At 31.7% G+C, this 19,099-nt stretch overlaps 2 protein-coding genes across 2 annotated transcripts; both read left to right on the plus strand.

The window, feature by feature from the left end:
* The first annotated feature begins 678 nt into the window (after positions 1-678).
* Positions 679-9,854, plus strand: LOC145638038 (sterol 3-beta-glucosyltransferase UGT80B1-like). The gene is made up of 13 exons (XM_081689011.1): positions 679-1,289; positions 2,560-2,756; positions 3,064-3,175; positions 3,666-3,833; positions 4,644-4,707; positions 5,685-5,742; positions 5,829-6,006; positions 6,187-6,317; positions 6,445-6,547; positions 6,717-6,793; positions 7,223-7,270; positions 8,724-8,873; positions 9,388-9,854. Exons 1-13 carry the CDS (start codon positions 1,154-1,156, stop codon positions 9,580-9,582), a joined length of 1,617 nt encoding a protein of 538 aa, XP_081545137.1. The 5' UTR covers positions 679-1,153; the 3' UTR covers positions 9,583-9,854.
* A 6,647-nt stretch (positions 9,855-16,501) lies between these two features.
* On the plus strand, positions 16,502-19,099 carry LOC145638039 (uncharacterized). Its single transcript, XM_081689012.1, has 4 exons — positions 16,502-16,896; positions 17,088-17,203; positions 17,301-17,705; positions 18,802-19,099. The coding sequence occupies exons 1-4, from the start codon at positions 16,743-16,745 to the stop codon at positions 18,877-18,879; spliced, it is 753 nt and encodes a 250-aa protein (XP_081545138.1). The 5' UTR covers positions 16,502-16,742; the 3' UTR covers positions 18,880-19,099.

A 19,099-nucleotide genomic window follows, 5' to 3' on the forward strand; every position in this document is an offset into this window, starting at 1 on the left:
AAAAGTTGATATTGTGAAAGTATTTTATGAGACGAACCCAACAAGATCTCACTTGACTAATTTTGCTTAACGTATAACTCATATTATATGGTCAAACGAGAGTGATGAATAGTGCAAAAAGTTCATTGTTGCAATATTAATAGAACGGGGGAAGTATGTGTTGAGTGGAGTGAAAATACATATAGAACTATATAGATTGGCTTAGCTACAAAGGGTTGTAGCTCCACAAGACCACAATGACTAGCATGTAGCTAACGATTATTTAGAAATTACTAGTAGGTCCTTATGCACAACCATTGTGAATGCTCTAAGGGAGTAAACAGTATTCAACGACACGTTTTATTATTTTTGTTTTTTTATTTTGTTTCATTCATTGTCAACAAGAAACTTGAACAACAAGCAAGAAATAACATTCTTTTTTAAAAAAAATCAAATTATTGAAATTCTTAGAATGCAAATCTGTTTCTATGATTATCATTGCCCATTGGATGAATCCTACCAAAGGCGTTGACTATTCAACGCCCAAATTTGTTTTTTAGTGAACTAATAAAATTGACTAATTAACCAAGTTAGCAAATGAAAATTCATGATGGAGTGCATGAATTAAGGAGTATGTATTACTACTCCACTACTTATGTTATGAGTCAAATCATAAGATTCAAACCTTAATTTGTTTCTTAATACTGTAATATTTGTTGTCCAATTAGCATAAATAGAATACATGTGACATGCTTAATTGCAGTAATTTTAGTAAAAAAGATTCGAAATTTGACACCTATATATTCGTTGTTGCCAACCTGGCTGGTCCTAGTATGCAATTTTCTTTCCAACTTCAAAACTTTTGGTCTTTTTTTAATTTCATGATTTTCTGCTCAAAAGTCCCAACTTTTCAATTTTAATTTTTTTGAAAAGGGGGAAAAAGAAGAGATTTTTTTTTTGAGTTTTAGGGCTAAATTGGGTCTTAATCTTGTGTATTAGTCAAGTTTGAATCTTTAATCTTTCTGGGTATTGCCATTTTTTGAAAAAAAATCAGCTTTTAGCATTTTCTTATTCACAATTTAGCAAAATTGTGGGATTAAAGTTTGAATCTTGTACTGCCAAAAAAAAAAGTTTGAATCTTGAACTGGGTATAGTGTAATGCCCAGGAATTAAGATGGGTGTAAATTCAAGTGATAATTTGGTGAAAATTTTTGAAGGAGTTGACAATGTGGCAGAGGAAAGGGACCAGACGGTTTTTCTGAAGCAGTCATCTCTTTCTAACGGTTCTTCCAATTGCATTTTAACCGAAGGTATGCATTTTTCTGCTATTTATGTCTAATTTAGTTATTTTTTATGTATAGGTAGCCACGAAGTTACACCCACGAACGAGACTTTAATCAACTAAAATAGTTTGACCGTTATTTTTATGGTGCATTTATAAATTTATAATAGTGAAGGGGTTATATTATGCTTACATTTTAATTTGATTAGTAATTGATGCTACAATATAGTTATAGACTTATAGTGCACCTGAGTGGCTGAGTTGTTTGTATTGCTTTAGTTTTAATGACTTATTATGTTTATCATCTTCAATAGAATGGAGTGTCAATTAGAAAATAATTCAGTCATTTGTGGATCACCAACTAGTTTTTTGACCCTACAAGAAAGGATATAATTGAATTTATAAGGGGCAAGAATTTTTGGTGCAATGCTAATTTACAGGAGTGTTGAGAACTATGCCTTTGCCAGTTTTGTTACAATGAGGCAAAATGACTTATGTTAGAACAAGCACATTTAGGACAAATCTCAATAATATTATTGAATCATAAATTTTGAGGGTTTATGTCGTCGTAAACATCATGTAGAGGAAGGCAGAACATAGGGGCATTAGACCCTACAAAAGTCTTATTTACAACACTCAGGTCAATAAAACTAAAAACGATGGGCTAAGATCGTTTACAACATAAGTGAGATGACAAACATGGCATCATAGTGTAATGCAGATGAATGTAGTGTTGTACTCCCTGTGCAACTTTTGTTTTATATTGCTCCACAAGGATTTTGGTAGTGTGCAAGAGTTCATGAAGAGTTTGTGCTCGGCTTATAAGGCTATAACTAGAGATGGTGGATGCTGAGATGCTCACCCTTCAAATTGAAAGTAGATAGTAATGATCTTGGCCGCAAACCATAATTGCTGGTAATGCAATTGTTTGGAAAGCTCAAAATAGTGGCAGAGAAGTGATAGCATCATAACTTTTTCTTGCCCATAACTCTCACTAGTAACCAGTTAATGCAAGTTGTTGTCCATGAAATGATCTTGTGTAACAAATTGACATGCATATTGCTTAATCTATCACTATTAGGCTAAGTGGTGTACCCTGTAGTTTCCAATGACTATGTTTCTTGTGCCAATGTCGGAAAAACAATAGAAAGACGTAAATGAGTAAATTATTGCAACTCTTTTGAGAATGGCTGATTGGGGCTTACTTGCTCATTCAAGCCTTGTAACAATTAGATAATTTCAAATTTTCTGACTGTAATCAATGTAACAAAAATAACTTATTTTTACTGACTGAGCAGCGGAGGAGGATTTGACTAATGGTAATTCAGTAGTTTCAAAGCTGTCACAGCTTCTTTCTACTGAAAGTGCTTCTGCTGCTGTTGATGGCATTGATGCTGATCTGAGAAAATCTGTTCCAAGGTTAAAGATAGCTATGCTAGTTGTTGGCACACGAGGAGATGTGCAACCTTTTGTAGCTGTTGCCAAGAAACTTCAGGCATGTATATAAATTCTGTGCTGCTATATGCTTGTGAGCTTGTCATTTGCTGTGCATATTCATATATCTCCAGAAATGGCCCCACTTATTCTTCACCAAGAATTTGGTTGGACTTTAAGGCTTAAATGTTGAATGATAGTTTAACATTTTAGTGGTAGATAATGATAAAGCTCATTCAGCAAAGAAATGTGAAATAATTTATAAAATTTTAAATAAAGAAAAGAAAAAAGCTAGAGGTCCTCAAAAGGCCTTTTCCACAAATAGGGTGCAGTGATTTCATGTCTAAATTCTGGTGCTATATGTGCAGGATTTTGGTCATCATGTTCGTTTGGCAACTCATATAAATTTTAGTGACTTTGTCAAGTCAGCTGGCGTTGAGTTCTATCCTTTGGGTGGTGATCCACGCATTCTAGCAGGATGTAAGAAGACTTGCATCTGTTCCTACTAGCTCCCATCCCACTTTTTAATTTTTTTAAAAATTGTTTCCTGTACATCCATTTACAATATCATTTGCTTGAATGAAAATGATTTTAGAATTCTATGGAGACAGGCAGTTACAATGCGAATCAAATAACTTTGACAAGCACTCATATACCTTATAATGCTCTATTTCATATTAAGCTCCTTGATGACATTGATGTTAGTGATGGTATATTGATATTGATGTTAATTTGATTCAAAGCAAGAACTTTAATCTTGACGGATGGCTTAGGCACTTAGCTATGGATATGTGATATTAATTCACCATTTTTTTTCATTCTTTAATTTGAAATAGCAAAAGTATTGTCGCTTTTGATAAGATAAATATCAAACTTCACATTTTGTTGATTATTTCTTCACAATGTAGTGTGTTTACAAAACCCATCAATGACTGAATTATAAGTTATTTGCCTGCATTTAAATAATCAGATATGGCGAGAAATAAAGGGTTGCCCTTAGCAAAAGGAGAGTTAACAATTCAAAGGAAGCAATTGGAAGCTATTATGGAATCAATCCTACCTGCTTGTACAGAACCAGACATAAAGACTGGTGCACCGTTTAGAGCTCAAGCAATAATTGCTAACCCTCCTGCTTATGGTATGTTTATGATTCTTAATTGGTTCTTCCCCCTTACAATTCACCATTGCAAAATCTGAACCTTTCCTGGAGCACATGATGACATTTATCTTTGAATGTCTCAGCTTGTTCTTGAATTGCTCTCTTCTGCTATCCTTTTTGTCTCCATATAATCCCTATGCCCTATATTAGTCATCTCATTTAGTAAATGAAAAACATTAGATAAAATCATTTATCGTTATTTATCCCACCATTTTAATCTCATTTGTTCAATCACCAATTCACCGTTGAGTTTTTTTTTTTTTTTTTTTTTTACCATATCACAAGTGTGGCCTATTATTATATTGGAAACTAGACAACTAATTTGGAATAATAAACAAGGAAAAATTGACTATTAAAATGAGACAAAGGGAGTATTGTTTTGGTTTGAGTGCTGAGTGATTTAATGTGCTTATGCCTCAGCATCATATCTTAATTAAATGCCATAATTCCTATGTCTGTGTTCACTGGCCACTAGGATAGCAGAATGTAATTAACCAATGTCTTTATGGGACAATTTACCCCAAAAAAAAATAAAAAATAAAAAAATAAAATAATAATAATAAAAAAAAGAAAAAGAGTCTTTATGGGACAACTGCATCTCTGTGGTGTATGCCGAAGAGCAAATTCATGTGTTCTAAAATGCATTACGAGAGAGTGAGCTTGGAGTTATGTAATTATTGCGTGCAACTGAGCATTGTGTTTTTTTGGAGGGAGTGGGCTGTATTTTGGCATATGTCTATTAATGTATAACTTCTTGATTCACTGATGAAAGTACATTATAACTTGCAGGACAATTACATGTTGCTGAAGCTCTAAATGTTCCTCTACATATACTCTTCACTGTGCCATGGACGTAAGTTTTCTGACTAAGTGCAATATATTTTAACTAGATGATTTTCTTCTCAAGATTTTTCTTGTTTTAGAGTAGATTATATGTTGATTGAGGGTTATAATTTATCGAAGAGTGGGACTGCCAATCTCTAAAACCATCCTGGCAACTTTTATGAGTTTTTAGACACTGTTGTAAGGTCATTTTGGCACCTTAGTGAAACAACTAAAGATTACAGCCAATAAAAAGGTGACTTGAGATGCTGATTTCTTTTTAATTAGTTAAGAAGCGTGTTGAGGCATTGAAACACGAGGCTCAGATGACATTCACTTTGAATAGCTTAGAGCTTTTAAGGTCTACCTGTTTATATTTCTGCGTGATTAGAATTTTATTGTTAAACAGGAAGATATGATTCCTGTAAGATGTATTACTACGAAAAAGCATTTTTTTTTTTAATTTTATTTTTAGCATTTCACCTTTTGACTTTGAGGTCACATGTTTGAGTTTCACCATTAACTCGTGTTTGGGACTGGGGGATCCCCCCCCCCCCCCCCCCTCTCACTCTCAAGCGTTGACATATAAAGTTGGGCTGGCTGTGAGAGGAGCCGTTTTAGTATGGTCATATTGACAACTTCAGATGATTAAAAAAAGCTTTATTATTCGTTGCTTAGATTCTTAAAATGTCATTCGCTCATTCCCCTTGACTTACCCTCCTAAAGGAAATAAAATTGATTTTTTAAATTTGTTTAATAAGGAGAGATCAATTATGTATCACAGGAAAACAAGATAAGAAAAGAAAGTAGACTTAAATATGAGGGCACAACCTGAAAGCCAGAAGATCAAAATGCCTTCAGATAAGGATTTGGTGATCTTAGCATTTGTAGTGGATTTGATCAAAACTTAATGACATGAATTATCTGTTGTGCTTAATTAAATTCCATGTAATGAGTATTGTTGCTGTATACAAAGAATATCTTCTTACAATTCTTTTGAATAGGCAGGCCAACTTATGAATTTCCCATCCCAATTGCTCATCTACCGCAAAGTCCTGGTAACCGGGTATGCTCCTGTCACTCCTTAATTGCCCCAGTACACCAGTAACCTGGCTAGTTCACTGACCCTTCTATATTGTGGAACTGATGCAGTTGTCATATGTAATTGTTGATCTGATGATTTGGTGGCTGATAAGGGGTCACATAAATGACATCAGAAAGAGAAAGTTGAACCTTCCTCCCATTTCATACTTTAGCACATACTATGGATCTACATACCATTTGCCAACGACATACATGTGGAGTCGTCATGTCTTACCTAAACCTAAAGGTAGGAATTGGATTTTTTTGGTGATACAGTAGCAACGGCTGTAACAATAAGTATGCTGAGACAATTGTGCTGTTGAAAATGAAGAATGCATGAAGTGTAATTTGTATCATTTGCTCAATCATTTGTTTTATCCTAGACGACTTAACTAACAGTTATTAATAAAATCTAATGGACTTGCAGACTGGGGACCTGAAGTTGATGTTGTTGGTTATTGTTTCTTAAACCTTGGGTCCAAGTATCAACCTCAAGAAGAGTTAGTAGATTGGATCAAGAAAGGGCCGAGGCCAATATATGTTGGCTTTGGAAGCATGGTAAGATCCTTTTCTCTTTTTCCAGCGTCTTATTTATGATTGTAGTTAGCTGTAATAGCTTCCTTATTGATTACTTGTGCTTGTAATTTACTAAAACAAAAAAATGTAATTTTTTTCCCCTTGTTAGCTTCTTGATGATTCCAAGAGAACTACAGATATCATTCTTGAAGCATTGAAGCATACCGGACAGCGTGGAATAATTGACTGTGGTTGGGGAGGCCTTGGTATTGGTGAGTATCCTTATCTAGCTTTGTTTCTTTTTTCGCTCTCATATTTGCTTTTCTATTTTCCATCTCTTTCACTGTTGTTGAACAATGGTTCTTGATATCATGCTCTAAGGAGTGACTGTTATATATATGATGTACTTTGGATTTTTATAGCCTAGTTGGTGTCTTGCAGCTTCTGAACTTCCAGATGACGTCTTCCTTCTCGAGAATTGCCCTCACGATTGGCTTTTTCCTCTATGTTCTGCAGTGGTGAGTTCCTGTCAAAGTAGTAACTAATTGGAATTTCCATACTGGTAGATATTTAGAGCAATACTAAGCTGAACAAGATTTTCGTAACATCCTTGCTTTGAAGGCTTAATTTATTTAGTTAAAAAAAAAAAAAAAAAAAAGAACCATTGTAGCAAAAGATCACCCGTTCTAATCATTATATCAATGTTATTATGTATGTTAGTATTTAACCTATGCATTCAGTGGTATGTGTCCAAGCATCAAACTCGGCAATTTTTTGTAGTAGTGAAATGAAGAGTTCAAGTACTACCTCCATTAACTTTTATTTGCAACTTTAGGGTATTATTTGTGAGACATAAAATATTCCAAAGTTGCAAATAAAAGTTAACGGAGATAGTAATAGTTTTCAACCTAGATGCTTATAAAATAAACTGTGTTTCGCATTTGCAGGTTCATCATGGTGGTGGTGGAACTACAGCGGCTGGACTAAAAGCTGGGGTATGTTTTACTGACTGTTACATTTATGTAAGACGACGATGTATACAACTAGAGAAGACAATTAAATTCCATTAGTTTCCTATCTAAGGAGATGTTTGGTATGCTGTTTTTCTAGGGTTAGAAACGGAATCGTGTTACCGTTTCCGTTAGAACATGTTTGGTTAATGAGTTAAGTAACAGAAACCGTTTCTTTCCTCTAACCCATTCCACCACTTTGTTTCCAAAGTAAAACATGGGGAAACAAATCCCGTCTCTCCTCTAACTCAAAAAGACAACTCTACCTCTTCTCTCTCCTCTATCCTCTCAGGCTCTCATATGACATATCTCCCAAAAAAACATCTCAATTTTGATCAAGTTGTTAAATTTTCCTATTTGAGTTTTTGATCTATTTGTTGATTGCTATTTTCCATCTATGGTGTTAATTTCTAGGGTGTTCTATCCTGATTTTTCTGTTCTATTTGAGTTTTACTTTAATTGAATCTCCTGCTTTTTGCTTCATGTTATTATTGCTAATATGATGCTTGAATAATCTTGATGCTTCCAACGTTTATCCAATTTCCAGGTATTCATTTTTAATAATGAACAAAATTCTGTAATTAGTCTTGTAACATTATAGTATATAGTTTAATGATATTGTTTTATACGATTGTAACTGAAATGCAAATTGCTTACAGCATACACTAATCTCTACATGTTTGATCTTTCCTAAATTTAGAATTCATTTTTGGGTGCTCATAACCTGTTTGATAAAAAGCCTAGCTGAAAATTTAACTACATGAATACATGATAGTTTGTCTCTGTTTTACCACAAAATCTGTTCTTGCATTTATACAAAATTATAAATGGTAGCATGTTATTGCTTATTGTATATGATCAGAACCAGAAATGCTTGATTCTATCCACTTTATCGAATTCGGCTAATCTTTTTTACTCCCTAATACTCTCTAATTAATGAAGGGATAGCTTAAGATGAAGGGAAGATACAGAACCTAGCAAGAAAAAACAATCTTATATCTTATCTTTAAGTTGATCAAGAAGATCAGTAAATAGAAAATTGTTGTTGCTCATATACTAGGCTCATTGTTGCTCTTTTTTGTTTCCAATTTATCTATGCCAAACAAGAGGAAACGGATTGGTTGTAATCATTTACGTTTCCTTAAGAATACCAAACAATTAGTAAGGGTAACACAATATATTACCCTTTCCCCCCCCCCCCCCCCTAATTTGTTTCCAATCCGTTACCTTTACTAATTTGATACCAAACACCCCCTAAGTTGCTCCAGTTATAATATCAGACCATCAAAACTACTGTAAATGATTTCACGTTTATATGTATATTTTTTCACTTGTATATTCCTAACAAGTTAATGCAAATCAGATAATTCTATTTTTCACTTCATGCTTGTGTTTAGAAGTTGTGACATTATTTGATTGAAAATTTGATTAATTGCAGTGTCCCACTACAATTGTTCCATTCTTTGGAGATCAGTTTTTCTGGGGTGAAAGGATTCATGAGAAAGGATTGGGGCCAGAACCTATACCTGTTCACGAGCTTACTGTCGAAGCTCTCTCTAATGCTATCGAATTCATGCTAGAGCCAGAGGTAATTTCATTCTCAGACATTCTCTGTACTTCATCTAACTTGTTTTAGACTATTATATACTAATATGTTTATCCCAGTGGCCAGAACGGTTGAAAATAGGTTTTGCCTACGACGTTTGCAGTTTGGCAATTGTCATTAGGATAAGGAACTTTTCTGATCAATACAAGGAGGGAAATCAGTGGATAATGCATCTTAGAATTCTGATATAAATTAACAACGCCTTACAAACACATTAGCTTTTACTGAGTGTAACCTCCGTGTCTATAATAGCTATAAAAAGTTATCGCCTTTCAAATGATATAGGAGTAAATAGATTTCAGAGTCCTGAGACATCTATGCATATGTATCATAGGATTCATAGGTATTAACTGAGCCTTTATTTGAGTTTTGGTGCTAACTATCCAAAATGTAATCTTCTGTATGTTATAAGTGATTATTATGTGCTAATATTGTTAAATTGATGCATTTCATAATTGCATTGTAGTAACCTTTACACTCTCCTTCCTCTCATCAGGTCAAATGTCGAGCAATGGAAATAGCTCGGTTGATAGATAATGAAGATGGTGTTGCAGCTGCTGTCGATGCATTTCATCGACATTTACCCAATGAATTGCCGGTGCCACCTGCATCAATGGAAAACAATTGTCCAAATCTTATTCAGTGGTTCTTTGTTCAAATTGGGACAATTTGCTGTGGTGTTTGTTCTTAGACTGTTTTGTAGGTGTGACCGTGTGAGTTAGAGTAGGGTTTTTGTATAGCTTTTGCCTTCCAGTGTTGGTTAATACTAATATACCATTATTTGTAATTAACCATTCATTTTATTCATTTCATTCTGTAAATTATGTTTGGAAAATTACATTAGGAAGTCCGACTGAAGAAAGTAATTTCATTAGGTGAATAGATTTGTTACATTTATTGTTCACAAATTAACTAGGTTCTTGTAAAATAGTCATATTTTGTGAAAAAAAAAAAAAAAAAAAAAAAAAAAGGCTTCGTATGTTGCTACATTTATGTAATTGACATTGGGTTTTTAATTATATCTACTAATCTGAAATTTGCTTTGTTTCTCTTTATCACAGATTAGTTTTTACACATCTTTTTCAACTGTTCTAATTTTTTATGGGTAATGTTATATGTAGCCTAAGGGCTATATCTAAGCATTAAATGTACTATTGAAAATTGTATAAAATTAGGAATTCATGACACAAAGACGCATAAATCAGTGTTATTAGTGTTTATATTTTGATGTTTTTTTAACTTTTTACGATTTTCAAGTATAAATTTAATGATTATATGTAGCCTTATATGTAGCCCTAAGGACTAAGTATAACATTTTCCATTTTTTATTTTATTTTTTGGAAAAAAATTTAATTTCTATTAGAGGTTTAGATTAGTCAAGCTTCTCTTTTTTGTTCTAAATAAACCTTTCCCAACCCTTCTAACCTCTATTATTTTCATTAACTTATTATAAAACAGGTTAAGAACCTTAAGATTATCTTGAAAGTATTTAAAATTACACCTTATATACTGCTTGGCTGCTCCATATAGGTTACCAATTTCTAACATAAATTTTATTCTTGAAAAAATCTCATAATAAAATAGATTAATCATATTATCCTTTTATCACATTAAAAGATACACATTAAGCCTTAAAAGACTTAGACCCCGTTCTTCAGAGTTGCTTGGCTCTGCTCCGCCCTGCTTGCCCTTCTCTGCTTAAAAATAATACTTTCTCCGTTCTGTTAATATTGCAACAAGGAGTAAATTACGCATCCCGAAACACCTTTTATATGCTAAATATCTATAATTGTGTGAGAGTAAAAATTATAAAAAGTTGATATTGTAAAAGTATTTTATGAGACGAATCCAACAAGATCCCACTTGACTATATTTTGCTTAACGTAACTCATATTATATGGTCAAACAAGAGTGATGAATAGTGCAAAAAGTCCATTGTTGCAATATTAATAGAACGGAGGAAGTACTTAACATTGAATTATTATAATAATAATTAATATTTAATAATAATAAATAAATAATAATAATTTATATTGAATTATTACTATAATAATAATAAATAATATTAAAAATAACAATATTATTTAAAATTAATATTTAATAATAACAACAATAAATAAGTAATATTTAATAATAATAATAATAATAATAATAATAATAATAATAATAATAATAATAATAACAACAACAATAATAATAATAATAACAATAATAATAATAATATTTAATAATTATAATATTAAGAATAATAATTAATATTCAATAATAATAATAATAATAATAATAATATTTATTATTATAATTATTATTATAATAATAATAGTAGTAGTAAAATTAATAATAATAATAATATTTTCTCAAAAAAATGAAAATAATAGTAATAATAATACTTATTATTAATAATATTAGTAAAATTAATAATTGATTTTTTATAATAAAAATTAATATTTAAAGATAATAACTAATTTATTTAACTATTACTAAAATAGAAGATGTTGACGTCACCACTGCCCACGTGTCGCTCTTTTAATTAAAAATTTCCCGCCTAAATGCAATGATGTTGTCATTTTTTTTTTTTTTTTTTTTTTTGTAGAGCTATCATATTTAAACATTTTTAAAATTTAAATAACTAAAAACCTATCAATTTATCATAAGAAATTTAAATAATTTTAAATGGCACACTAATAAATGATCTCCTACATTAATCTATGAATTAGACAACGTTTAACAGATACTACATCATAATTTTAATGAAAATAAAAAATTTTAAAATTACAAAATGTACGTAATTCTTATTTAATTCATGTATAATAGCCATTTATTTTTAAAATGTACAATTAAAAATAGGTTTTATATAAACCTTGCATCGCACGGGTTCTAAGCTAGTATTTAAATATAATACTAATTATAAATTTTTAATAATAATAATAAAAATAAAAATTTTTAATTTTTAATATTTATAATAAAATAATAATTTAATAATATTTAACAGTTATTATTATAATATTAATATTTAATAATTATAGTAATAATGCGATAATATTAATAATATTAGTAATAGTAATAGTAATAGTAGTAGTAGTAGTAGTAGTAGTAGTAGTAGTAGTAGTAGTAATGATAATAATAATAATAATAATAATAATAATAATAATAATAATAATAATAATAATAATAATAATAATAATAATAATAATATTGGGTTGTCTGGAGGGAACGGTGATGCCCTCAGACCTGCTGATGTGTTACTTTATTCTTGGGATCGTGGTCGCGATGTCTGTGTTGATTTGACAGGATCTTCTCCTTTGACACAGTCAAGGCTATCTGACTTTATTCCTGGACGGGTTGTGGCTGATGCAGCTCAGCGGAAGCGGGATAAGTATGAGGCTCGTTGTCAGGCGATTGGATATGGGTTCATTCTCTTCTCCTTTTCTTCGTTTGGTGAATTAGAGAAGGAGGTTGTTGCGTTGCTTAAGCGAATTCAGAGATTCTCGACGACGCAAGACATTGGAGCACGTGCTGCAACTCATATTTTTACTAGGGTAGGCTTTGCTATAGCTAGAGGAGTGGGGGCCCAGATTGTATCTCGGCTTCCCACTAATTTATTGTAGGTTGTATGACTTTTTGTTTTTGAGATATAATAATAATAATAATAATAATAATAATAATAATAATAATAATAATAATAATAATAATAATAATAATAATAATAATAATAATAAAAAAAAAAAAAAAAAAAAAAAAAAAAAAAAAATTTGTTTTGCTCTGCTGAAATCTGCTCTGCTCTGCCCAGAAGCTCAAAAGAACAGAGCCTTATTGAACTTTGTATACTCGTATAAATTTTACGCCCCAAAACTTACTCTAGGACCGATTTGCAATACAAGAATTATTAAACTTTGTACTACCCCCGTTTCATATTATTTACAACAATTTGACATAAACTAAAGATAAAAAAAATAGCTAATTGTTACAAATAATATAAAACGGTGGTAGAATATAAATGTAATCTTATAAGAAACTGGTTTCAATTTATTTATGTATGGCTTAATTTATAGGAAATTGGTGTTATTCGTTTGTCTTGTCGCCTTTGTTTCTCGTACTACCCATAAGCTTTTGTCGTCACATAACATACAACATGAAATACCATGGAATCCTACAATATCTAAAAGCATACCAACAAGTGTGCTCTTCATTTTTGGACGTTAATGGCCTGATTTTATCTTCTGCTCTTCCTTGCTTCTAAAAATTAAACATCTTTAAAGTTCTTTGTCACTTGTGATTAGAATAATGAGCGATTTTTTTTGTAATTTAAGTCTTATTAATTCCCAATGTATTTGGTGATTAAAATAAATCTAAAGTTTCCAATCACATAGTCTAGGATTACTCAAATTTAAAAGAGAGATTGCTCAAATGATGCCTTGTGCAAGGGGATCATTGCCAAGGGAAACCATTTGGCAAGATAATTTATAATGATAAGACAACGTATATATAATAATATACGGTTAAATAGATACTGATATAAGTATGAATAATTTTAGGGTTGATACATACATCTACCAAGGCTTGGATCACTTGGTAAAATTCTTATTGCAATACCGTAAATCCGTTGAATTTGATTCCAGGCTGGCTATAAGGTGGATAATGTGGTCACGGATCAATAGCGGATCTATAATGGACAAGCAAATAAAGTATTAATTAAAAAGAATATAGGACAAAGCCATAATTATTAAGTATATATACGAATACGAAAAATATTGATGGAAAATTTCTAAAACCATCGATTTTCTTTATCAATTAAATTGGGTGAACATTTTAACGCTACATTGACCTTACCCATCACAGCTCTTTAAATTAAAGATATTGTCGATTATAGACTCTTTAACTTTGACATTGACCCTATTATTATTGGGCTACAATATCTATAACCTACAAGATCTTATCCCCCCCACACCTAGAGGTGTTAAAACCTGACCCAATCGACTCAATCCTAAACTGATATAAAAAATATCCGATTTAAATTTCGATTTGCATGAACACAATAATTTAGCATGACTCAGTTTTGAAATTAAATCAAACCGACCTGACTTCACAAAACCTCATTCAAACATCCGAAATGGACATCTCTACGGCCACACATGCGTTTAGACTAATTTTTCATGAAAATTATTTAACTTGGAAATCTTGTTTTTCCAATGCTTGTTTTTCATGCGATATGCTTTTTGCTTAGGATGTTATTTGGTGTACCTTTTTATTTGTCATCTACACTTTTTGATTCACGTCTTTCCATGCTAAATAGCTAACTTAGGCTTTAGTTTACTTGGCTAAAAGTGGTAGAAAATTAATAAAATAGACTAAAGATAAGTGAAATCTAGTTGGAAAATAGCATGTAGGTCTTTCCTCGAGTCAACAATAACAATTCCTATCATTTGCTAATAATAAGCATCTTCTGTTACTCAAAGGTTAGACATTGTGAATGTAGTCATGTAGAATTATTGGAGATTTGTAGATAGCTCAAAGTTTAGAGTAATAAGATTTAAGTTTTATCTGCATAACTCACCTTAATCATAACTTTTAACTGATATTATATTTGGTCTTTTTATGTTGATTTCGGTTTCAACTTCCGACTATTCTTCTTTGTTGGTTACACTTAATTTTTACCTTCAATTATAAGGTCCAATTCATTTTCTCACAAGTTATTAGTTGCTCTCTCATCTATGTGCCTTGACCTAGGCTCTCTCATCTATGTGCCTTGACCTAGACTCAAATGACACTACGTATGAAATATTTCAACACGAAAAAAAATATATACGTTAATGTGTGTGCAGTTGTACTGGATGTGTGTGGACCTTATACATTTTTTTTCAAATTAAAGAAGCAAAACACAACATACTAAGCATAATAAACTACAACAACAGTTATTATTCCTTCGAGCTGAGGCATGACTAATACAATCAAAATTTGTACCTATGATATATATGTGAAGGTTATGGCACAATTAGACACTATTCATGATTAGAGAGTTGTGCTTTCCCAATCAAACCTAAAAAAACCCTAAACATGTAAAGACGATTACCAAATATTATCTTTAAACTTAATAAACAATCGCCGTTGTTGACTTTCGAAAAAATATTATGAATACGAGTAACAAAATTTAATCATAAAATTTTTTTAGACTCTTTTGCACAACATGGTAGGTAAAACTTTCAAATAAACATCATTACACCAAATATCTACAACGTACGAAAACCATGTAAAAATCTAGTAACAATAACATGTGTACCCTTTTCGCATTTTTGGCTTGATTGATTGGGAATTTGGGATATAAATTATGTTCATTTTTTCTTCTGATAAACTAATTATGGAAGGTTGGTACAATACAATATACTACGTACATTATTGCCTCTAGAATATGTCATTACTTTTTTCACGGGTATATTCTGTGTCAGACAAAAAATCTTCAGTTCATTAAAAACTAATCTCTGATTAAACAAATAATTTAAATCCCTTAAGATTTAAAACTCGAGGATTAGAGCATTTTTATAAAGTCAAAACATGGGTTAATAAAAAGGAAAAGATAAGCAGAAAAGAAAAAGTAGAGCAGTGAAAAATTTAAAATGGTACTGCAATAAAAAAGACTCGTCTAACAATCTCGACTCCCAATAAAAAATATCATAAAATATTTTGCACTACATTAATGAAAGTTATCCAAAAGAAAAATATAATCACGATTGTAATCATTTTTGAATGATAATCATCTTATCATACCATCAATCACAACCACTCATTTCTTCCCAAATTATAATCCTTTTTTTTTTTTTTTCCTTATTTTCCTTATTTCTTAATACATAATCATTTATACTTTTGGCTTGAAAATAATTGCACTAGCAATTTACTACGAGTACTATGATAGTGCATTTAAATTTTAGTACATACTTTATGGTAAATCAATAGTTCATAATATCTAATAGATTCTAACTGATCTCAATTTATTCCGAGCACAATAAAACTCTCTTAGAAAAAGTTTATGATGAATAGTCTATAAAAACCTTTGATTAGATTTAAATGTGAACAACTCCTACATTAATTAATCTAAAGGCATGTTCTAATAGACTGAAATTAGCTGAACTGAAATGAATATTATAAGAGAAGAAAATTAGGAGTTGAACTGAAATAAACTAAGCTGAGCTGAACTGAACTGAAAAAATAAACGTATGAGAACAGGCCCTAAGCATGTACTACCATCGTCTCAATTGTTGTCTCATAAGAGAATTGTTACTTTTAAACGTTTTAACTTGATAAACTGACAAGAGAAAAGTAAAAAGATCATAGTCTTGTATGTTAAAACTAAATTATAGTAACTCCTACAATATGAGGCAAACTCAAAGATATATCAAAATAGAGAATGTTTGGCAATTTTAGTGAGACAGGATTGGCTCTGTATGTTTAAGCTTCTGAGCATAACAGATTTCAATAGAGCAGAATAAGTGTTAGCAATAAAGTAGAGCAGCTCAAAAGAACATGGCCTTGTATTCTACTAATAGTCCTATTATAGTCCGTAATTTGGTGTTAATGAAAAGAGAAGAAAAAAATTACAGAAACCAAAGTATGATGACTGTCATCCATTTAAAACTGTTGCCATGAAAAGGCAAACACTCTGACACCCAACAACACCACTACTCTCTTTCTCTCTCTCTTCACAAGACTACTCCTACACTCATTTAAAGTGAGCGCCACTATTGACTACACATATCCCATTTCTTGTGACTTTGTGAGTGTTGTAACTACTTCATTCTCTCTTCAAATTCCTCTTTTTTAACTCAAGAAAAAAACTCTGCAACAAAACTCACAGAAAACATGAAAGTTTTCAATGGATTCTGTTGTACCATATTCTTCTTCTTCACAATCTTCTTGCTTGCTTTGCAATTGCAAACATCTAATTGTGCAACTGTTGTTGTTGATGGTGTCACTCAATGGAATCATCCCTCTGCCAACATTGGAGATACTATCAGTAAGCATTCTCAATTTTCACCACTTTACATTCTCTTAATTAGTCGCAAAATGATAATGATGTAAGCGGGATTTGATCTCATGAATGTTAGATAGTTAGACACCAACACTTTACCAATTAAGCTAGTCGGCGTACATATTTTGAGCTACATTATACTATACTAATGTCAAAATGCTTTTATTTATCTGCAGTTTTCAAGCACAAGAATCAGTACAATCTCTACATATTCAGAACAAAAGATGCATTCAACACCTGCAACTTCACTCAAGCAACACCACTCTCCAACCACAATTCCACAACCTACACAGTAAGTCAAAACACCCCACAAAACCCCCATTCTCTAATTCCTTACTTTTTCATTCACGCATTTCATCAAACACTTAATCTGCATTTTTCTTTCCCAGTGGCACCCATCAAGAACAGGCTACTTCTACTTCGCCTTCAACAATGGCACCAAAATCCCATGTGAACAAGGTCAAAAACTAGCCATTAACATCACAACAACAGCAGCAGCAACAACCCCAACTTCTCCGGCGCCGGAACTTCCACCGCCGGCGACACCAGGCGGCGTAGTTTCGTCTTCTCCGTCGTACCCTTGGCCATTTCAGCCACGAGAGAAGGAAGGAGCTAGTCCCGGACCAAGTTACAACGACATCGGAATCTCGCCGGTGCCGACGGCGTCTCCGGCGGCGATGGGAAGTATACCCTTTATTAATAGCAATCCGGCGGTTCCTTTGCCTACTGGTGAAGTTGATTCTGCTACTATTCGACCTTTCCCAACTTCTGCTAATCAAACTTCTTCTTCTCAGGTATATTTTTTGTCTTTCCTCTTTTAGCTTAATTTAATTGGGGTTTTCTATTTTTGGAAGATAAAGAGATTTTTCAGTTAAAGGACAATTTATTTTGAATTGAGATTAATAAAATTAGACATAAGAACACAAAATAATTATGGTTCAATTACCATAGAATTTAGAACCGTTCACATCTTACCTACTAAACAATACGAGTACATAGAATATGCGGCAAGTATTAATATTACTTCATACTCCCTCCTTCCGTCTCTAAATTACGTGATGAAGTAGAATGTAATTTAGAGAATACAATTTTTTTTTGTTTAGGCATGTAGAAAAAGGCCTAAGTCGTATATGGATTTGATTTTGGTTCGGGTGAATTTCAATTTGAAGTTTTTACGAAAAGAATCCTTGTGATTTTGGATTCATTTAGGCTTTTGGCTTATTATTATTGTACATCCTTATTAGTTAATTATGTGCTTGTGTCAGTTAATTTTGGATTTTGGGTCGTGGTTCGTATGATTACTCTACAATTTTAAATAATTGGGTCAATTTTGGAAATTTAAATATATTTAACATGATGAACATCTCGTAAAAAAAAAGAAAAAAAAATGATGAACAATGATTATTGGATTCTTAGCTTTAATAAATATGCAAGTTTTGAGAGAAAAATTCAAGTGAGAGCTTGTAGAGCTACCACTTCAACCAACCACGAGATTAGGAGTCCGTTCTCATCACCTCCGACTTTAAGTCAAGTTATTAGGAATCCATTCAAGCGATCGATTCTCATCACCTTTGGACTTTAAACCGACTGACTTAATAAAGGTTTTCTTGCGGGTTGGGATCATCATGAGTCATATAACTCATATCCCTCTTTCAAAGACTAGCTGGCCACAGCCAACAAATGTCTAAATTAAAAATAACTAATGTCAATTAGTCATACATATACAATACATTGTTTGGATTTATGTCATAAAATAGCATTGGAATGCAACCTTTTGGGAGTGTGTTTGGATTGTTCCAAATTTAAGGGATTTACTATAAACTATTATGCTCTCTGTTAATTGTAATTAATTACTACTGACACCCTTTTACTTTGTTAATTTTTTTTCAGGGAGTGAAGTTGATGGGATTTTTCAAAGGAGTAATACCTCTATGTTATGTAATTATTGTAATAGTTACAATAATATAAAAATGAGAGTTTTTTATTGATTAATGTAAAATGAAATATAGAATTAGTAGGATTAGCCAGGTTGTTTAGAATGGGGTGGGGTTAGATTAGGAGTGTGAGAAAAGTAGCTTTAGAGGGGTGGTTGTTAATGATAATATGCTCTTTTAGACTTTATTACTTTGGAATCATTGTTATTATTATAATTACCACTTTTAGTAGTCTTTTCTTTTTTTAATTACAA

This window comes from Chenopodium album, chromosome 7 (assembly GCF_948465745.1).
Source record: "Chenopodium album chromosome 7, dcCheAlbu1.1, whole genome shotgun sequence".
In the NCBI taxonomy this organism is placed as follows: Eukaryota; Viridiplantae; Streptophyta; class Magnoliopsida; order Caryophyllales; family Amaranthaceae; genus Chenopodium; species Chenopodium album.

Excerpts from the sequence above, each read along its gene's own strand:
- LOC145638038 (XM_081689011.1), top strand. The coding sequence starts at position 1,154 with ATGGGTGTAAATTCAAGTGATAATTTGGTGAAAATTTTTGAAGGAGTT. Across the intron at positions 2,757-3,063 it reads CTGTTGCCAAGAAACTTCAG|GATTTTGGTCATCATGTTCG; the intron begins GCATGTATATAA and ends CTATATGTGCAG. Across the intron at positions 6,318-6,444 it reads ATGTTGGCTTTGGAAGCATG|CTTCTTGATGATTCCAAGAG; the intron begins GTAAGATCCTTT and ends TCCCCTTGTTAG.
- LOC145638039 (XM_081689012.1), top strand. The coding sequence starts at position 16,743 with ATGAAAGTTTTCAATGGATTCTGTTGTACCATATTCTTCTTCTTCACA. Across the intron at positions 16,897-17,087 it reads CAACATTGGAGATACTATCA|TTTTCAAGCACAAGAATCAG; the intron begins GTAAGCATTCTC and ends ATTTATCTGCAG. Across the intron at positions 17,204-17,300 it reads ACAATTCCACAACCTACACA|TGGCACCCATCAAGAACAGG; the intron begins GTAAGTCAAAAC and ends TTTCTTTCCCAG.